We start from the raw sequence: 21,095 nt of genomic DNA on the forward strand, positions 1-21,095 counted from the left end.
ATTTCAAACCTCATTTAAAGTCAATTTTATAATGAAATGTCATCGTATCATCATGAAGCAGTCGCTATAGAAAATTCCAAAGGTAAAAACGAAGAAGTGAATGAATTAATCAGGATATTTGCATTTGAACAAATAAAAAAAAGGAAATACCATATATGTTGACGCTGGGCTTAGCCATCAGCTACTGTGTATACGGGGATGGGGAAGTCGTTCTCGGCTGCGAAAATCGAAACTCTTACAGAAATTACCGATATAGATTTCCAATGTTGATTTTATTGAGGTAATTAACAATTATATTAATAATTATCATAAATTATGATTAAAATTCATGTAAATTTTGATAAAAAAATGATCTTATGATGGAAGCAATTCTAATACAATCAAACACATCTGTTTAATTTTTTTTATTATAGAGTTTGCTGTTGGAGGAATTGAATGACGTCACCAACAGAAAAGGTAGTGGTTTTCCGCCCAAGCTACAGGTGACTCCCATAAAGTTACTAAGGAAAAGGCGGACAGCACTGGTAAAAACAAAAATTTAATTTTTGTCTGTGTTTGTATGTCTGTCATGGGTAGAGGTTTCATTTTGGGTTATAAACCTTCCTAGGGTGACATAAGGGATGCGTGCAAAATTTTGTTTGTCTGTCAAGCAGTTCGGTTTTCTATAGCATTTAACCCTTACGGGAGGGCTAAATACACATTAAATACACCCCTAGACCAGGCAATCTTTAAGGTTGGCCAATGTAAGATAAAAAGACTTCAATGGAAAGAATAAGTATGCAAATGCACATGGCGTAAGAAAATAAATTCTAAAAAATTTTTCCTACCTTCCACAGGAAGTTGAAAGTAACTATTTACAACCCCATGTGGGGCCTCTTTTACAAGACACTCATAGAAATATGCTAATTTTACCAGGTTATACATGTTTTTTCCTAATAATTTATTTGATTTTTTAAAAATTATAATTACAGCTCACACAATACCATAACAGATAAGAACTACAATCAGTAACAAATTCTGAGTATATTTGTTGTAAAATACTTCAAGATTTACTGAGATGGGGAGATGCAGTAACTTTTGTGAGGTATACATGTTTTCCTAATGTTTCTTTCCACTTTTCCCATTTTCTATATATAGTATATTTTTAAAAATCCTGCAGTATTATTAAAAGGAATTATTTTGGATGTTAGAAAGGTAAAAAAAAAAAAAGAAAATTTAGGTTAAAGCAACTTTCAAAACTTAGTATTCTTTGTACCTTTCTAGCAACCAAAGTAATTCCTTATAATACTGCATGATTCAAAATAAAATACTATAGAAAATGGGAAATACCAAACATGGTTATTCATCACAGACCGAGTTAAATTGGGAAGATAGAAATAAGTATGAATATTTTAAGAGTATGAACAAATATTCTCGTGATTGTAAGAATTTAATGGTAATTAATCAGGAGAATAATCTGGATAATCAGGGAAAGGGTTAAAGGAACAGGTTCTTCTTCCTCATGTTCTTTGCAAAAGTTCTTACTAGCAGAACAGGTGCCCAGAGCAAAATTAGAATGTAAACCAAGAAAAATTATGCACCACATATTAAAAGCCAACTTACAAACATATCAAGATACAAATGGCTGTTCAGAATGTAACTCGTTCATAAGTAGGGTAGTGTGTTATGCAAATTATGGTTCTTTGTATGCTGTATATTTTGAGTTTCACAGAATGCTTCCATTAGAAATAAACAGTGCTTCTGTGGTTATGGAGCACGCTTCAGTTCCGAAATCACAAAAATCCAAAAACTGAACGTGTGGCACCGCCCTTATAGCTGCTCAAGAGCTAATGGCGGCTGAATCAAAAAATTAAGGAGCATGGGAGTTGCCAGACCACAAAATGCCAGATTTTTGAGGTTGGACCGTATAAATATATATATTATATATATATATATATATGTATGTATGTATATACATACACAGGCAGTCCCTGGTTAATGGCGGGGTTCCATTCACGGCCAAGAGGCAGTAACCAAAAATCATTGGTAACTGGAATATCACAATAATTTTGGTAATAAATGGCATTTCAGATGTCGTAAGAGCCGATAAGCAGATTAACGGTGCCAATACTGGTTATCGACACCAATAAACCACTTACCGGCATTAAAAATCTGTTTAACAACGTTGTTAACCAAGCATCGTAAAACCAAAACACCATTAACCAATGTCATTAGTAAGAGGGCACTGCCTCTTCTCTCTCTCTCTCTCTCTCTCTCTCTCTCTCTATATATATATATATATATATATATATATATATATATATATATATATATATATATATATACATACACATATCTATACATATATACATATCTATATATATATATATATATAATATATATATATAAATATATACACACACATTATATATATATATATATATATATATATATATATATATATATATATATATATATACACAGTAGAACCTCGGTCCTCGACTGTACTAGAACTCGACTAATCAGATTTCAACACGAAATGTTGAGTAAATTTTATGTCGGAGCTCAAACAACAAACCGAATCCGACCCGATGAATCATATGATGTTTGTAGAAAAAAAAAGTTTCAAGTGGCTGCCGCTAGTTGGCGTTGTTGGTGGCGTTCTTCCCATGCTTATTTAAAAGCATTTAAAGCCCACACATGCTGCTGCTGCTGCTGCTGTTGAAAAACAAGCCAGATTATAACATTAAATTAATAATACAGTATTTATAAGCCGAATTACTGTATGTCTGTTATCATAAAATTAAGAAAAATTTCCTAAATTACGTTGGAACTCGGCAGCTTGTGGCAGATATAAACAAACCAGAGCGCCGCCCTGGTGGTGTATCGCGTTACTAATTACATAAACATTCAATACTTATGGTAGATTTCATACAGAGTCTACTGGAATAGTGTACAAAATCACTGTAAAACATCTTTCAGTAATCACTGTAAAACATCTTTCAGTAAATATTTACTGAAAGATGTTTTACAGTGATTTTGTACACTATTTCAGTAGACTCTGTATGAAATTTCCCATAAACATTGAATGTTTATGTAATTAGTACCGCGATACACCACTAGGGCGGCGCTCTGATTTGTTTATATCTGCCACAAGCTGCCGAGTTCCGATGTAATTTAGGAAATTTTTCTTAATTTTATGTTACCAGACATACAGTAATTCAGTTTATAAATACTGTATTATTAATTTAATGTGATAATCTGGCTTGTTTTTCAATGTTATCATTATTAACAACAGTTTTCATGTGTACCTGTTGCAGTACATTCTGGTAGTGCCTATAGGCTACCTAGCCTAGCCTATGGCACTCAGTTTTTTGATACAGTAAGCATATTTAAAAATGTAAAAATTGCTTCTGATATGGTAAGTTATTCAACTCTGAACTTATTTAATTGTAATTTGTGTAAAGTTTTGTATAAAAAGGCAAGGTTGGGGTAATGACTGGTGGTCAGGAATGGATTAATCCATTTTCAGTTATTTCTTATGGGAGAAATTAACTCAGAATTCGACAAAATCGAATCTCGACACTTCTTCTGGAACGAATTAGCGTCGAGGACCGAAGTTCTACTGTGTATATATATATATATATATTATATATATATATATATATATATATATATATATATATATATATATTATATATATATATATATATATATATATATATATATATATATATATATATTATATATATATATATAGATGACAGTTGAAGAAGGAAGTACATCTCTGGTGGTCCTTAAGATATATTTATTGCGACATTTCAAAACACAAATGTTTCATTTTCAAGCTATAAAGACAAAAAATAATAAAATAAACATTATAGTCACTGTTTTTACGGCTTTAAATTAAAACTCTTTATCGACATTACTTCATCGTGCCTTCTCATTGACATCTAATTGGGAGTTTTTTCACGAAGAAATCCACTTCTTACATCAACATTTTTCAGGTAATTATTTTCCCACCACACTTTTTCACAGGTATGTCTGTAACCTCTTAATAACATTTTTATTCCAAAAGTCTCCTTACCTAATGTGCCTACGCTTCCGTTTTATGCAAATGTACCTTTGATTCATGACAAAAATTCTATGATGCACTAAGAAAACTCATATTTAATTATATAGTAAACCCCCCGTATTCACGGTCTCACTGTTTGCGGACTCACCTATTTGCAGATTTCTCTGTGGAACATATATACCCTTTATTATAGGAAAATTCGCCCATTCACGGTATTTTTCACTTAGAAATACTCACTAATTACTGTATTCTCATATTTTCATAAATAAATGCACTTTTTGTGATAAAACTATTAAAATACTCGGGTATAAGCATTTTTTGAGTTTTTTTTTTTGTTTAAACTATTAAAATAGACAGTTCTAGGTGTTATTACAAGGGTTTTAAGTATTCATGGATTTTAGCAGTTCGCGGGAGGGGGGTTATGGTAAGCATCCCCCGCAAATACGGGGTTTACTGTATACCAGCTATTAAATTTAATATCATCCTGACAAATCCACTTACTTTGGGTAGTTTGTTTAAATTCAAGGATAATCTTGACCCTTTGATGACCTCATGTGTTGTGTACAAGTTCAGTTGCCCTAGACGTAATCTAGGGACCTACATGGGATCCACACAGAGGTTACTAAGGGTCAGAATTGACTGCCATAAGGGCATTAGCTATCAAACAGGTAGCAAACTTGCTAATCCTGAATTTTCCAACATCTGGCAACATGCTAATATATGCAAACATAATATACAATACAAAGATTTTGAAATATTGGGATGGCCACCGAATGGCAAACTATTGACAATCCAGGAGTCCTTGTTTATTAAACAACTTGTTCCTCAATTGAGCACGCAGTCTTCCTCGACAACTCTTCACCTTACGTGAGCTGTTGTCAGTCATCTCTGGTTTGTTCCTTCTGACTTTCATCCTTCCTTCCTTTCTTGATGGTTGGTTCTGCTACAACTAGTTTTATTTTGCTCATTTTATAATGTATTATGTCTTGTATTTATATTTTAGCACTTTTAATGTTAATTTTATTGTTATGAAACCTTTGTGTTTTGAAACGTCGCAATAAATGTATTTTAAGGACCACCTGAGATGTACTTCCTCCTTCAACCATCCTCTATTGTTCGAGTTACTAGTAACCACATCTTAGAAACTCTATATATAATATATATATATATATATATATATATATATATATATATATATATATATATATATATATAGCCCCAGTTATCGGGCGGGGTTCCGTTTCTGAGGGTGTGATGATAACCGAAAATCAGCGTTTTTCGGGGGTTATCAGCGCCGAAAAGTGCTGATTTTCGGTAATCGGCACCTTTGTTAGGTATGTATCACGCGCCAATACCCAATTATCGGTGCCGATAAGCGGAAATAGGTGATTTTCAGCGCCGAAAATTACCGATTTTCGTCGCTAGACAAGCCCCATAAAACCGCACCACTGTTAACTGAGTCCCGCCGTTAACCGGGACTGCCTGTGTATATATATATATATATATATATATATATATATATATATATATATATATATATATATATATATATATATATATATATATATGCATGTGTGTGTATACACATACACACATTATATATATATATATATATATATATATATATATATATATATATATATATATATATATATATATATATATATATATATATATATATATATATATATATATATATATATATATATATATATATATATATATATATATATATATATATATATATTTAAGCAGTTTATCGGTGCCAATAACGGTTAACAGTGCCATTAAGCATTTATCGGCACTTATGACATCGTAAACGCTATTTATTACCCATAATTACCGAGATGTTCAGGGTAACAATGATTTTCAGTTATCGGTACTTGGCTGGGAAAGGAACCAAATCAACATATGGGTATCTATAAAGGTTTTGAGTGATGGACGGGCTAACTCATATGAGTATTAATATTACGTGCCATACGATTTGGACGAATTTAGCGGGAAAGATGTTCATATCACTTTAACGATTGATAAATGACTTATGGCAAATGTGTAGCTCAGCATGGGACATAGGGGGATCAGTATGCCTGGAGACTTGATGGGGGAATGTATTGCACCTCTCTATCCCATGACATCGTTTTATTATTTGTTCATAAATATGCCCAGGGATTGCTGCTGGTTTTAGTTCTTGTATTTCATGATAGTATGCCAGCTATAATTGTAATTTTACAATGAAAAGTGCAAAGAAATATTAGAAAAAACATTTATACCTCACAAAAAGTTACTGCTCCCCTCCCTCTCAGTAAATCTCGTAAATATTTTACAATCGCTATACCTGGAATTTGTTACTGATTTTAGTTCTCACCTGTTATGACATTGTGTGAGCTGTAATTATAATTTTACAAAATATAAAATACAATAATTTATTAGAAAAAACATGTATAACTTTGTAAAATTAGCATATTTTCATGAGGTTGTAAATACTGTATTCACTTTCAGCTTCTCGTGGAAGGTGCAGAGAAATTTTTAGGATTTTTTTTTTCTTGCACCATGTGCATTTGCATATCTTTCTCTTTCCCCTTAAATATTTTTTTCTTAAATTGGCCAACCTTAAAGTTTGCCCGGTCTGGGGTGTGCTATATATATTTATCCCGTCCCTTAAGGGTAAGAGTATGAACAACTATTCTCGTAACTGTACGAAGAATACATGGTAGTTAGGCTAATCACAAGAACATTCAGGATAATCAGGAAGGGGTTACAGGAACAGCTTCTTCTTACTCCTCATGTTCTGTTCTTTTCACAAATTCTTACTAGCAGAATAGGCACCCAAAGTAAAATTTGAACTTATGAGTGGCAAAGGGGAGTGCTCTGAACACAGTTTTAACTTGCGACTCTATCTGTTCAGATCTCTGATAGTTGAAAGTTCGTAAATAGGGTAGTGTCTGTGTACTCATACATCTTTTGATCTTGTGTATCATGTGATCATTAAAATTTCATCCAAAACATGATTTCATCATTTACATCATGTATAGTGCGAGATGCATTGTTAGTAGATTACCCTAGGCTGGGCTTTCTATGCCTGTCTCAGTTTCAGTAAATACCATTGATGATGCATGTTACATCCGAGTTAGCTTTTAACTAATATATAGGCTTAGAAGCCAAAGTTCTACAAGTCTTCATACATTAAATCAGGTTTACCAACATTGTGACGTGTCTAAGAATTCATCACTATTTCTTATAATTAACAACCAATTACTACTGCAAGCAAGACACTGGTATAAACAACAGAAAGTACTGACATAAACAGTCAAATTGAGAAACAGCTGTTTGCTGATGTCAGTTAATGTAACGAACATGTTTATTAAGGGTTGCATTACCATTGTTGACTTTTAAAAATTTGCCGATTTTCAACAGTGACTTCCATGAATAAGAATAAAATAAATCTTTATTCATCCTTCACTCAATGGAGAGGAAAGTATTACGAAAGTATGCCACTAAATTTATGGTTGTACCTGTGACTGAAAAAAACGAAATGTGCAGGCCACAAAATGTTTTGGAAGAGCCAATATCAACATCCGATACTGGCAAAACCACACCTTTACTTCATTTAACTTACTGCATTTATAAATAAAGTAAGTTACATTTTTAAACCCAGTAGTGATAATTTACACATAAAAAAATCTCTGAAATGCGTTCCAATTAGCAACTAATGGCTGTGATGATGGTAAAATGCAATCAGCTGATGATTTTAAGAATGTAAACATTAGCAGAATGCAAATGGTGCATGTTTGCTATGTAATTTTAAGAAGGTAAACATTAGCAGAATGCAAATGGTGCATGTTTACTATGTTCATAAATTATAATAAGATAATATGACAACAATGCATGAAATAAAATTGCATACAGCACATAATTTGAGAGACTGAAGAAAACCGAAGCTCTAAACAATTCAAAAGCAAGGCAGATACCTTCACACTCTTGTCTAAGTATAACTTTACCCGCAATGTAATGCTATAAATTAATTAACATGTACACAGTATAAATGTTTTTAATTTGGTCAGTGATTTCTGTCAACTAAGCTAATTATTTTGCAGTGTTGCAATACAATAATAAAAGTAAAATATGCTGAATTATTCACCATACGTACATGATGAATATCTTGTCTGCTTGTGCACAATATTGAGTGTTGCTTACCATGAGCCTTGCCTGGCACCTTAGATGGTACTGAAGGTTCTTTGCATTGTCCCTTGGGCCCAAGGGCATTGGTTCCTTCCTTTTGCTTTTCATCTGTTCCTTTTCTTCTCTTTCTATCCAGCTGTCTCTCATTTAAGAACTAACCCTTCAGTCATGCCCTAAAAGTCTAGAAATGCAACTTGGTTGTCTTTTATATCTGTTTTTCTTCACCTTAATACTCACCCAAATTATATTTACTTGTATTAATTCTGAATCAAGCCTCTTCAAGATCCTATTGGCAACATAGCTGCATTATTAAATGAGTTACTGCATCTTTTGCATTTTACCTAATACTGTACTGTAATCTCTCTGAACATTTCAAAATTGCAGGTACAGCATTTGTATTCATTATTGTAAGTTTGAGAATACTTTAAGAAAGTAATCAACTTAACATCTGTAGTAGGTGGAAGATGCTGAACACTTGAGAGTGCAAATGATGTTTTTAAAGAAAAAAAAGTTGATAAGGCCACTCTTACATCAATCACCTTGTATGCTTGGCATAATGGTTTATATAATATTTGATGGTTTTAATACAGTATTTAGTATAAATTCATTTGAACAGTCTAATTAAAAGTAACAACTGTATTAAAATGTCACAATTTTGTTTTCCGTGAGCTGCTTACACAAAGAATACATTATCCTGACTCAGCTTGCCTATCCAGTTAGAGGCCTTGTATCTTGTTCCTGGTGGACTCGTAAATGCCAGAAAACTCATAGAACTATGAGGTCTGCTTTCACCAGATACCGCAGATGAAAATGTGAGTATTACCATATTGAATTTCAAAAAGCAAGAGCTCATTTTTGCATTGAAATTAAAAAAGCACGAAAGGAATCTTGGACAATTTTCATATATTCACTAAATTCGAAAACACCTCAGAATTTTGTTTGGAAAAGTTAGAAAAATAGCAGGCAAGTTTACTCCTTGTCAACCTCCAGTTATCAAGATCAATGGTTGTGAGGTAGCAGACGCCCAGTTAGTGGCAAATGAGTTTGCTAATCATTGTGCTAATGTTGCAAAGAAAAATGATGACAGACCCTATTCAGTTCAATGTAGCAGGTCAAAATTGATTTTAATACACCAAGAAATGAACAATACAATGTACCTTTTACTATGAGAGAATTTGAATCAGCCTTGAATAAATGTAATGAATCAGCTCCTGGACTGAATGATATAACATATTCAATGATTAAGCATACCCCTGAAAATACCAGACTTTTCATATTAAGCCTTATTAACAGAATTTACCGAGAACATATCTTCTCTAAGCTTTGGGAGACGTTAAAATTACTACCATTTGTGAGACCAGGAAAAGACCCATTCAAGACAGAAAATTACCATCCTATTGCACTGACAGCATGTTTGTGTATGATCATAAAAAAAATGGTGAACACACGTTTGATGCAGTACTTGGAATGTGATAAATATCTCTCGCCTGCTCAGTGTGGTTTTTGAAGTGTGCACTCCACAACTGATGTATTGGTTCGAATGGAATCTTCAATATGTGAAGCTTTTGCTAACAAGCAGCATCATGTCACTGTTTTCTTTGATCTAGAGAAGGCTTATGATACAACATGGAGATATGACATTTTGAGGGCCCTTTATGAATGTAACCTGAGAGGCAATTTGCCCCTCGTTATTAAGGATTTTTTAAAAAATAGATTATTTCAGGCTCAAGTTGGAGCAACAATGTCAGATGTATTCAATCAAGAAGAAGGAGTACCTCAGAGAAGTGTTTTAAGTGTAACCTTGTTTGCCTTAGCAATCAATGGGTTTCCAGCACAATTTCCCCCAGATAACATATACCCTTTTTGTTGGCAACCTTTTGATATCCTTTCCAGCAACAAGGATGGCAGTGGCTGAACGCCACCTTCAGCTCTGCATTGATAATATAGAAAAGTGGGCTGAGATGAATAGTTTTAGATTTTCTACTAGTAAAACAGTACCCATGCACTTTTGCCGTATAAGAGGATTCCATCCTGATCCATATTTGTTCATACATAGGCAGAGAATTCCATGTGTTGGTGAAACAAGGTTTCTTGGGTTGATTTTTGATAGCAAGCTGACCTGGATTCCACATCTGAAATATATTAAGATAATATGCTTGAAAGCAATCAATGTGCTGAAAGGTTGTCTCACACTTCGTGGGGTGCAGACTGAACTCAGATGTTGAGATTGTATAAAGCCTTAGTCTTTTCAAAATTAACTTATGGGTGTGAAGTATACACTTCTGCAAAGCCAAATACCCTTAAAATGCTCAATTCCATTCATCGCGGAGGAGTAAGATTGTGCACAGGGGCATTTAAATCATCTCCCACTGAGAGCATGCTTGTGGATGCTGGCAGGATGCTTCTACATCTTCATTGCCAGTGTCTGCTGGTTCGGAGCTGGTACAGATTTCAGAGGCTCCCTAAGTCTTTAACCAGCATTTTTATGAGAAATGAAAGGCATCGGCAATTTTATGAAAATCACCCCAAGCAACCTCAACCATTTGCTTTTGGAGTAAATTTTATTGTCCAGGAATTAAACATGCCAAGGATGGATATTTTACCAGGAAGATATTCAGATAGCCACCCTGGAACCTTCCAGAGGTAATATTTTATAGATATTTTCATTTTACCAAGACACAATTGCACAGTAAGGCCATGCGGTCAATATTTTTAGAAGATTCCTTGCAACATGATAACGCCACTGCAGTTTTCACGGATGGCTCAAAGTCAGATGCTGGCGTCGGCTTTGGAGTGGGCTTCCTTGATGTTGAAAGAAGAGGGAAATTATCATCTGTTGCATCTACTTTTACAACAGCGCTATATGCAATTTTAAAGGCTTTAAAGGAAATTTTAATTCATAATGGAAATAGTTTTATTATATATTGTGACTCAAGAAGCATTCTTCAGTCAATGGAATCTTTTAACTCTTTAAACCCTCTGATTTTAGATATATTGGAATGGCTGCTTTTAGTGAAAAGAAGAGGGAAAGAAGTAAATTTTTGTTGGGTGCCTTTCCTTGTTGGGGTGGTTGGGAATGAGAAAGCTGACCAACTCACAAAGTCAGCAGTCAGCTCCCCAGAACCCAGAACATGCCTACTGCTGTATCAGGATTTATATCCTCTAGTGGGTCAGAAAATTAAAGAGAGTTGGCAGTCCCAATGGGAAAATATTGCAACAAATAAAAAAAAGGCGCAGTATTATGTCATCAGTGTCTCCTCAGTCATATCTTTATAGCCAAGATGACAAGAAACAATGTTATGCAGATTGAGGATTGGACTTACAAGACTCACTCATGGGTTCTTGATGTCCCGTGAAAATCCTCCATTTTGTGATGTCCGTATCATGCCCTTGACTGTAAGACATTTGCTGGCCAAGTGTCCCAGCTTTGGGAATTTGAAACTTAGGTTCCTGTCCTAGGGTTGTGACACAGAAAGTCATTTTATTCTAACTACAATCCTCGGAAAGGATTATAACATAGGGCAGTTTTATGGCTTTGTGTGGGAGGCAGGCCTCCTCAACAAAATTTAAATTATACTTATAAAGTATATGTAAGTACTGATAATATGATTATGTACATATATTTTTAGATATTTTTGTATGAAATTCTTTTTAAACTTACTTATTTTTAGTTTTCTATTTAAATTTATTATGGTGTCAATAACCTAGATGTTGTGAAGCCAGTTTTAAAAGATATAATCAATCAACCAATCTTATAGTTTGTAATAAATCATCAATTTTTAAGCTACAACTTTAATTCCATGACTCATAATCTTCCTCCTAACTGCAAAGATGAAGAATAAGAATAATTAAATACTGCAAAGCTAACAATGTATTACCAACACGAGCTAAGCTGTAAGTGAAGACCAACCGACAAACTATAAGGGGAATTGCCTAAGAAGATGACACAGGTATTTGTTCTACTGAAGTAACTTGACTGACATTGGCATCAGTATCAGGTAGTTTAACCAGAACAGAAAGTCAAAACCATAACTTCTACAGGGTGGACCAGTGTTTTGTTTAATGATATGGTTATAATAAAGTACAGCGGTGCTGAGGTGAAATAAATACGCAGACATTCATGCAACTTGAACCTCATATGTACAGTGTTAAGAAAAAATCTGGCCTGAGATGAAAGTGTCTACATTAAAATAAAAAAAAAAAATGTTATGCTTTTACAACATCTTGGCCATGGATTCCCTTTTATGTTACATTATTAGAGTAATTATACAATATTTAAGTTGATTTCAGTATACGTGCTTTATATAATACACAAGAAACTAGAGTTTACTTTAGTAACTGTATAGCATAGTTACAGAAGAATCATAGAACACTGGAACCGTATACTATGACATTGCATTATATACATTTCTTTGAAGCTAATTGCTACAGAAGAAGCTCAAATATGCCTTGTTGTGCTTTTAAATACATACTATTTACAGCCTTCAAATTCCAAATTACACACAGGTGTCATAAAATACAAATCTGCAACAAACAAAACTCATTAGCGGTCATAAAACAATTCTTGAAACAGCACAATAACACCTCCAAGGCACTATCTACTGAGTATGTTTCTAATGAATCTACTTAAAATGTCAATACTTAGCTGTTCTTACATTTTTCACTTTATGGAATTTACTTCATACTGTATAACACATTATCTTCAGATAAAATCAGAAATTTATTTGAACTTTACATATATACCAATTATAATCTTTCCAAGAAACTGATATCATAGAAGAAATGAATATCCATAAAGCAAAATAAGTAGCACCTCACTTTAACAAACCCATACTTGAGCAATTTTGCTATAACTTCAGCATATGTGGAATGAATGTCCTTGCAAATTTTCATTACTTAGAGAAATGCACTTAAATAATATAGAGTACTACGACATAAAAATGTGAGTGTATGTTTAAAACATGGGACTCAAAGTTAGAATTACTGTACTTTCAAAATTTGGCACTGATTACAAAAAGAATTCAGCATAGCCTATATAGATAACTCACGGAATTTCATTATGTTTAAAATAGTTACTATGTTAATATTAACATCAGTACAGCATAAGTCTAAAATATCTTACAATGCTATAACCACTTTGTAACCAACCAATTACTGTACTAAGGTCTAGATATCCATGAAAAATAATCTGATAATGGATTTTTGTAAAAATTGGACATCCCAGATTCTATTAGCATCCAGTTAAGAAAAGTGCTCCTGTACTTTTACTTTACTTAGTATTTTCTTCTACGAAAAAACTGCCTGCACTTAGCATTGGTGACTCCTACTGAGAAAGCAACAAACAACAAGAACTATGGTTTACAGGTGCATTGAAGGAACAAAGCATAAATTATTTCTTTTATACAAAAACTAGCACATGAAACTAACAGTCTTATATTTTCTTTAAATAGTCTTTAAAACATTTGTTTCCTCTAAGCTTTAATATCTTTTTGGATTCTGTAAAGATATGAAACGTGCTCACACACAAGTCCAATGTTTTCTTTAAAAAAAAACTTGTTTGAAAATTTCCTTACATTCATTATTTTCTTATAAAATAACTTGCATTCTAGTTTTTCATGCTTCTTATACAGTTAAAGTAAATCAAATATCAATATTAATATAAGACATCCAACCATCATCATGAAATATTTGTCATTTATACTTGCACAGTACAAATAGTAAAATAATAACATTGCAGTGCGATGCATTTCCATGGCATAAACGTGAATTGAATCAACAGTTGATGACAAATGTTTTGATCATGCATAGAAGAAATAAACTTTCAACCAGGTAGACATAAAGAGATGTCAGAAGTCCCATTTTCTTAAAAGGAAACGTCTCAGCTCCAAAAGTCAATACAGTTAGTCCTCTAACTAATAATGACCCTCCTTCCCTCAATCCCCCTAAACCATCAAAGTCTATAGAGAACATCTACATACAAAAGAAAATGCTTTTATAAGTTTTATTATAATTTACTGATTTGTGGTACGTTTTCACATAAAACAACTTAAGAGTTCTTTTTTTATTTCCACTGGTTTCCATCAGATAACCTCTTTTTACTGCTTTTGAACTATTGAGAATAAACAACATTTTCATGTAAACTGGTTAGATATCAGTAGAAAATTCATTCAAAAGTTACTGTATTATTTGTTATTGATTTTGGGTACATTTTAACAACCAACAACTGACAGTTCTTTTTTATTATTTTCATTGTTTTCCATCATATGATCTCACTGTTTACCACTATCCAGCAATTGAAAATATGCACCCCTCTCATATTTATACAGACACTTTTTGTAAACTCGCTTCAAGTCTGATAAAAATACTTTTAAGTTATTCTATTTCTGTTATAGGTTTCTGATGCTTTGTAACAACTGCGAGTTCATGAAAAAATTGTTTAATCAAAGCATGGGTTACAGCATGCTGCCAAGCAGCAAGAGACATGAATGAAACTTACTTGCTGCTGCCCCATTTGAAATTCCAGCACAATTTCTCAATTTTGCACTTATTTAAACAAACAGACATCAATTCCTGCAGCTTCAAAAGTTTGTAAATTGAAAATTTGTATGTAGTTTTTCACATGTAATACTGTATATATGAATTATTTATGATAAATAAAAATAGGAATTACCATCTTGATGCATTATGCATACAATTGGGGGAAAGCTGATTTTACTGAAACACTTTAGTGGTTGGAAAATATGAAACCAATGTTAAATCACACCACAAAAGAATTGCTGACACAGACTTTCAGTAATCCAGTGAAAGGGAGATACCATTTTATTAAATAGTATAAATCTCTCCTTGTACAATATACCTATAGCTATTCTCCATTACCAGTAACTATGACTAAATGGCAAAAAAAAAAAAAAAATGACCTGAATAGATAGTCATTGAAAAATCTGAGAACAATGAAAAAGAAAATATAAATCATTTGCTGACAATTCCAGCTTACTATGGAGTTTTCACGTAATTTGTAAAAGATTTCAATGCTATACTCAGAAGAGCAATGTGGGGGAATGTATAGCTGTTTGCAGGGGCACACAAATAGTTAATTTCTTGCTATCTTCTACCTAGAACTGAAATACATTCATCAAAAATAACAAAAAACCTGGAGGAAATATGCCTGAGTGAGGACAAAGGATATTTTACTCTTCCATTGCATTTTGGATGAAAGTCACTCAATTTGTACCTGAGACTGCTGACCTTAGTTCAATACAAGAAAGGACCACTTATAAAATCATCCCCAGTTCTTTTACCAAAAGGAAAGATCTGCAACTATTTCAAATGGAACAGATCTGTTTTTATGCATTATGCCTTCTTAATGACCAAAATACACTTAATCAGGAAAGAATACTTTAGGAATCATACAAGCTTTGTGTCACAACATTCCCATGTTGGTGTACAGCAACAGACCAACACTTATGAACAAGTTTAATTTAGCTGGTCCAAAGCAAGCCTAAAGATCAATATGCCCTAAACTTTTTTAGACAAATGGTATTGGTACCTCAAGTGTACCTAAAGAATAAGAAATATTCAATAGGGAGTAGGAACTAATCTTGAAAAATCTAACAAAAGATTTAAAACAAACCCAAAAGTAAAGCAGCATACACTGTAAAATAACATCAATCTTTGATTTTCCTAATAAAAATATTTTCTAACATGAGAAAGCAGTTATGTAACAGAACTTAAGCAATGAAAGATTGAAATATATATAAGTAATAATTTACTTACATGAATTCTAACACTATGGATGCTAAATATCTACTCCATATTCATTACAAGCATTAGAACCAGCACTATTCAAAAATTGGCTGTGAATGAATCAAATCTGTTTTAAAGAGAAGTAACTTCTACATAAAATTCAAACTCAACATGAAAGACAATACCTGAAAACTGTGTACTGTACTCATAAGTTAAGAAGTTAAATACTTCAGAGAGAATAGCAACTGGTAAGCTCATCATTCCTTTGATGAGTAACCTGGTGAAATGCTTGACTTGCTTTTCATCACAGATGATCAATGTTTCATTGCATGGTATTTATAAAGGTCATAAATTAGCTGCATTGCACTGATGGCCTTATTTTCACTATGTACTGTATACCCAAACAGTGTACAGCATCAAGTTTTTGTGTCTTTCTATGAAGCATGATGGTAAAAAGAACTTGAAAAGAGGTTCTGGAGGGCTGAGTCATTAATTCTCACTCTAAGACCCTTATTTATTAATTCATACCAGTATCTAAAATACTGATAGTTAAGTTAGATTTTCTTTGTTTTAACAATTTATGCTTTAAAATTTGTCCCATTCCATACAATAGGTAAGTAGGGTCTACTTATGTAGTGGACTTTAAAGAGGAAACTGTATGCCAGATTACGACAGATACAAGGATATACCTGAATACAGTACCAGATAATAAATGACTAAATCAATAAATGGTAAACATACCTGAAAGTGACCACAGACAGATTAGTCTGGGGCTGTTTGGTGGCTGTTACATTGCGAATTTCTTCACGATATTTTCGGAGCTGATCTTCGACATCAGATGCATTGTGTGCATCAATAATGAAAACCTCTAGCATGTCATCTGTTAAAAGCTGTAAACATAGAAAAAACTCAAAATAATTTCAAATTCCAATAAAATAACTTGGCCAAACTTCATGTCCAAAAAAGCATGATTAGCCAAATAATGTACCGAGTTTCTTTGACAAATAAATTCTTGAATTACTCTACGTTGAGTTCATCCCTGCCACTGAAGGAGACCTTTGTTTTAATCTCTACAAGTTCATTTATTGCCTTGGTGAGATATGAATGAACAAATGTGCAGTTTCATTAAAATAAGTCATATTTATGAAAAATAATACACAAATTTATTATTTCACCTGCAAGGTAGCTCTTCAGATCACTTCGCTACACTTGCATTCAGTAAAAGATGGTAATGTAAGCTAGAAGTCCCAGTACCTTTAATAAACCTACTGTATGTTTCAAATAAAAGTTGTCTGTCTCATAGAAGATGAAAGTCTGACTCTAATTGCAAATGATGTGTTGTACTTATGAGAATGAACCTCCAGATCACTTCACCCCACTAGAGCTGAAGTAAGGTAGTAACATGAACATGGAACTCTGACAGATCTTGTTGCCTGCAGAACTCTTATACTGTACTTTTTTCATGTGGAAGCCTGCATAATTCTGATTAAAAGGTGTTGTACTTGCAAGAAGCTGCTCTGATCCTTAATCACCTTGGATCAAAGATTTCATTTATACTGCCTGGCTACAATTAATTAACAGACATTCAGAATCACAGAAATAGATTAATAAAGTCAATGAGAATGCTAACAGAACAGCTGCTCCTCTCAACAACTGTTCTTTTAGAGAATACAGCATAAGTTTTTATTTTTTAAGTGCATTTGTTTTTATTGTGTATAGACAAAATATGAAAAAGTTTTACTCATCTTATATGGTAGTGTACTGTGCGTACAGGATACCCACCCTATTTTGTGTTTTGTCTAAGCATACAGTGCATGTATATCTTGTATAGATATGGGAAAATAGCTAATTTTGGTTTTAAAAAGTTTTTAGAGTAAGGTGTCACTGTTTATAAGAATATTTAGTGTACAGTTATGTAAAGTATCGACAAGGTTAGGAGCAAGGATGCAAACTGCCATCTTACACCTGTAGTGCTTTTAAACCATGTCCAGAAATTTCCTTTTACAGTGAGGGCCTTGGAAGTATTAATCCAATAAGGGAGAGATTACTGTACATGACCTTTACATGAAGTGTATAAATTGTTCTGAGTTAAAAGAGTAAAAATTGAAAGTATCATACAAACAAAAAATATACTATCAAAAAGACTACTTCCCATATTGGCAGATTACAGTAGATGAGTTAACAGATAAACAGTAACTTAATTGTTTTACTATATATCAGTGTTACCAATATTTTTACTCTTATCAAATGTCTGACTTTAAGGGAATATTACCTTAAATTATCGGTAATGAAGCTCAGAATTATCCACATTCAACAGCAGCCAACTACATTATATACATACATACATACATCATACATACATATATATATATATATACACACATATGTATACATAGTATACTGTGCAATGAATGAAAAGCCTTTGGTTTGCAATGTTACACAGGCAGAAGAATGCAATGGTAATGCTGTTAAAATAGTTCATATAGTGCACGGATAAGGGAATATTGTGGAGGGATAGACTGGAGTAATCACATGGGAAGGGGAAGGGGAGCAGAAAGGGGAGGTGTGAGAGCTTTACCAACTGTTAATGGCTCAAAAGCAACATCATAGGAAGTTTCATTGGCTCCTTGTGTGTGTGTGTGTGTGTGTGTTTGTGTGTGTGTGTGTGTGTGTGTGTGTGTGTGTGTGTGTGTGTGTGTGTGTGTGTGTGTGTGTGTGTGTGTGTGTGTGTGTGTGTGTGTGTGCTTATAATTGTGTGTTGTGTGTGCTACTCCACTACGCCAAGTCCTCCCCTCTGACTACCATTTATCTCCAACAGACGACTCCAACAGTGACAATGAATTTATGAGTGCTTAAATTTGCATACAAAATAAAAAAAATTGTAAGTTAAATATAAGAAATTAATGTATTTCCCCATATCAAAGCTGCTCCAAGCTCTACAACACACTCTACTTTTGAAAGAAATTTTTGCTTTTAAACACAGGTGGAAATACTCACAAGTTGATTGCTTTGTTTTTGGTTAGTGTGCTGCACTCATCTGATTGTCTCAATGCATTGAAGAAGTGTGAATTTGGCTGGTACAACATACTGATTAATTTTTTTCACTTCTTTATTTTAATATTAAATATAAGCTTTTCTGAAGTTGACATAACAGCAAACTGGAAAAAACTTGAACATGTTACCAAGTAACGTCAAAGGTATAAACTGCCCCGCCATGTTGCATCAGAATTTTGCTTGCTTATCAGTGTCTCGGTCTGTGTATGTGTGCATGTGTATATGCATGTGTATATGTGTACACCTTTGCATCATGTTGAGGTAAACTACAGTATGCACTTGCTGTGCATTAATTCACCTTTCTCTTTCTTTCTTTGGGTTCTCCTACATTACTATTCATATGGCATGTAATATAAAAATGTACAAAACCTTACATTGTCCAAAATACATCATAATCTACCTCAGCTTAGGCAATCATATATCACTGGTTGAAACCCTGAGTAAATAGGCAATGCATATGTTTACTGATAAATACAATTATATAAATCCTATTTTATTTTGGGGATATTAACTTATAGTAAAATAATCAAGCACAATGCAAGAGAAAGAGGTAGTAAACAAACAGATATTAATATGATTGCTTACAGAAGTAGAGTTTGCTTGTAATTGACATATGAAAAGAACTTTTACAATGTATATTTAATTACATAGTACATTATAAAATTAATACCCCTTAATGGAATGTGACTAATATAATAGTATTAACCAATAAATATAGTGCATTACATACTGCCATAGGTTTCAATTAATGATATACAACAGCCTAGGCTCTAGTAGCTTACTTGGTTTAGGCACATAGATTCCAAATTTTTGTGTGCCATACAAAATACAAGAATACTGCTGTAATACATCTTTATTAAGCCCCGCACACACAAACAGATTTCAATGAAATGTTTATTTGATTTTTAATGTGGCGGCATCAAAATGCAATAAAAAATGGTAGCTACTTGTTCATTATAAAATCAGCATGTAAATACATATATGTATATGTGAGTGTGTGTGTATAGGAACACTTATGCACTGTGTTGAGGTAAACTACAGTACTGTACATACTTGCTGTTGTGTTGCCTTTTTCTTTCTCTGTTTTACTTTATAAAAAAATATATTTTTTCAAGTCTGGCCGTTGTAAGGAGTTAGAGAGAGAGAGAGAGAGAGAGTTTAAATGTTATATTTTTTCATGCATTACATATGCCGTATGCTGCACAATTTGGCTTTTATTTTGTGTACAGCTCATATGCATATACCATGCAGTACTGTGCAGTGACAAAACAGGAGAAAAATTTTATTACAGAATTGCCACATGACACCAGTAGTTTTTTTTACCCTTCTGCAAACTTCCAATATCCACAAGGGCCTTGGATGTATTACTGCTGATAATTGAGGTATCATTGTATTATTAACTGACAAAAATAAAACGTGCTGTTAAAATGTTTTACTAGTAAATCATATAGCAAGAATATTGCAATCAATGTGGAAATTTTGTAATATGTTGCTTTGTTGTGATAGTTTCTTCACAAATGCACTCTTGGTAACAATGGATTAAAATATTTTCAGATTCTGAAGTTTAAAATGTTTTCTTCTTATTTTGAGTATTTGTATCATGAGGACCTTAATCTTTATTCTATTTTTATTTTGGTCCACTTGGGATGTCGTGTCATGCCATGTTTTAACAAAGTGTAATTGTAATAAAATGTTATTCTATTTGTCTAATATTTCCTATTGTGGTGTTTAGTTTTTCTTTACTTGGGATTAAAAAACTGTTGTGTAAGCCTACATCCAAAGCACTTAAAGCAACTTGAAGCACTGCAAGGTAGCCCATAGCAACCCCATCATGCTGCATATACTGATGGCCTCTCTATGTGGTAGTAGCCCCATCCATCTGAATGCACTGAGACATTGTGGGTCAAGAAAATTTCTGATGCAGAACAGCTGAACAGCTTATGTCAAATACTGTACATTACTTTGCAATCTGTTCAAGTTTTTCATTTCCCTGGTATACCAATCTTCAGAAAAGCTTATTTATTATAAGAATGTGAGAAAAAATAAACCAAAGTATTTTTTAAAT

The 21,095-nt window shown here is 33.1% G+C and overlaps 1 protein-coding gene across 27 annotated transcripts in view; it reads right to left on the bottom strand.

Moving 5' to 3' along the window:
- The window catches only part of ATP8B (ATPase phospholipid transporting 8B), a 620,401-nt gene that overhangs the window by 70,358 nt on the left and 528,948 nt on the right, over positions 1-21,095 (bottom strand). For all 27 annotated transcript variants that reach the window (XM_067110108.1, XM_067110102.1, XM_067110090.1 and 24 more), the window contains one exon: positions 16,718-16,866. In XM_067110108.1, the coding sequence (XP_066966209.1) occupies positions 16,718-16,866 (149 nt within the window). The remainder of the gene's footprint in view (positions 1-16,717; positions 16,867-21,095) is intronic.

The sequence above is a fragment of the Macrobrachium rosenbergii genome, chromosome 10 (genome assembly GCF_040412425.1).
Source record: "Macrobrachium rosenbergii isolate ZJJX-2024 chromosome 10, ASM4041242v1, whole genome shotgun sequence".
In the NCBI taxonomy this organism is placed as follows: domain Eukaryota; kingdom Metazoa; phylum Arthropoda; class Malacostraca; order Decapoda; family Palaemonidae; genus Macrobrachium; species Macrobrachium rosenbergii.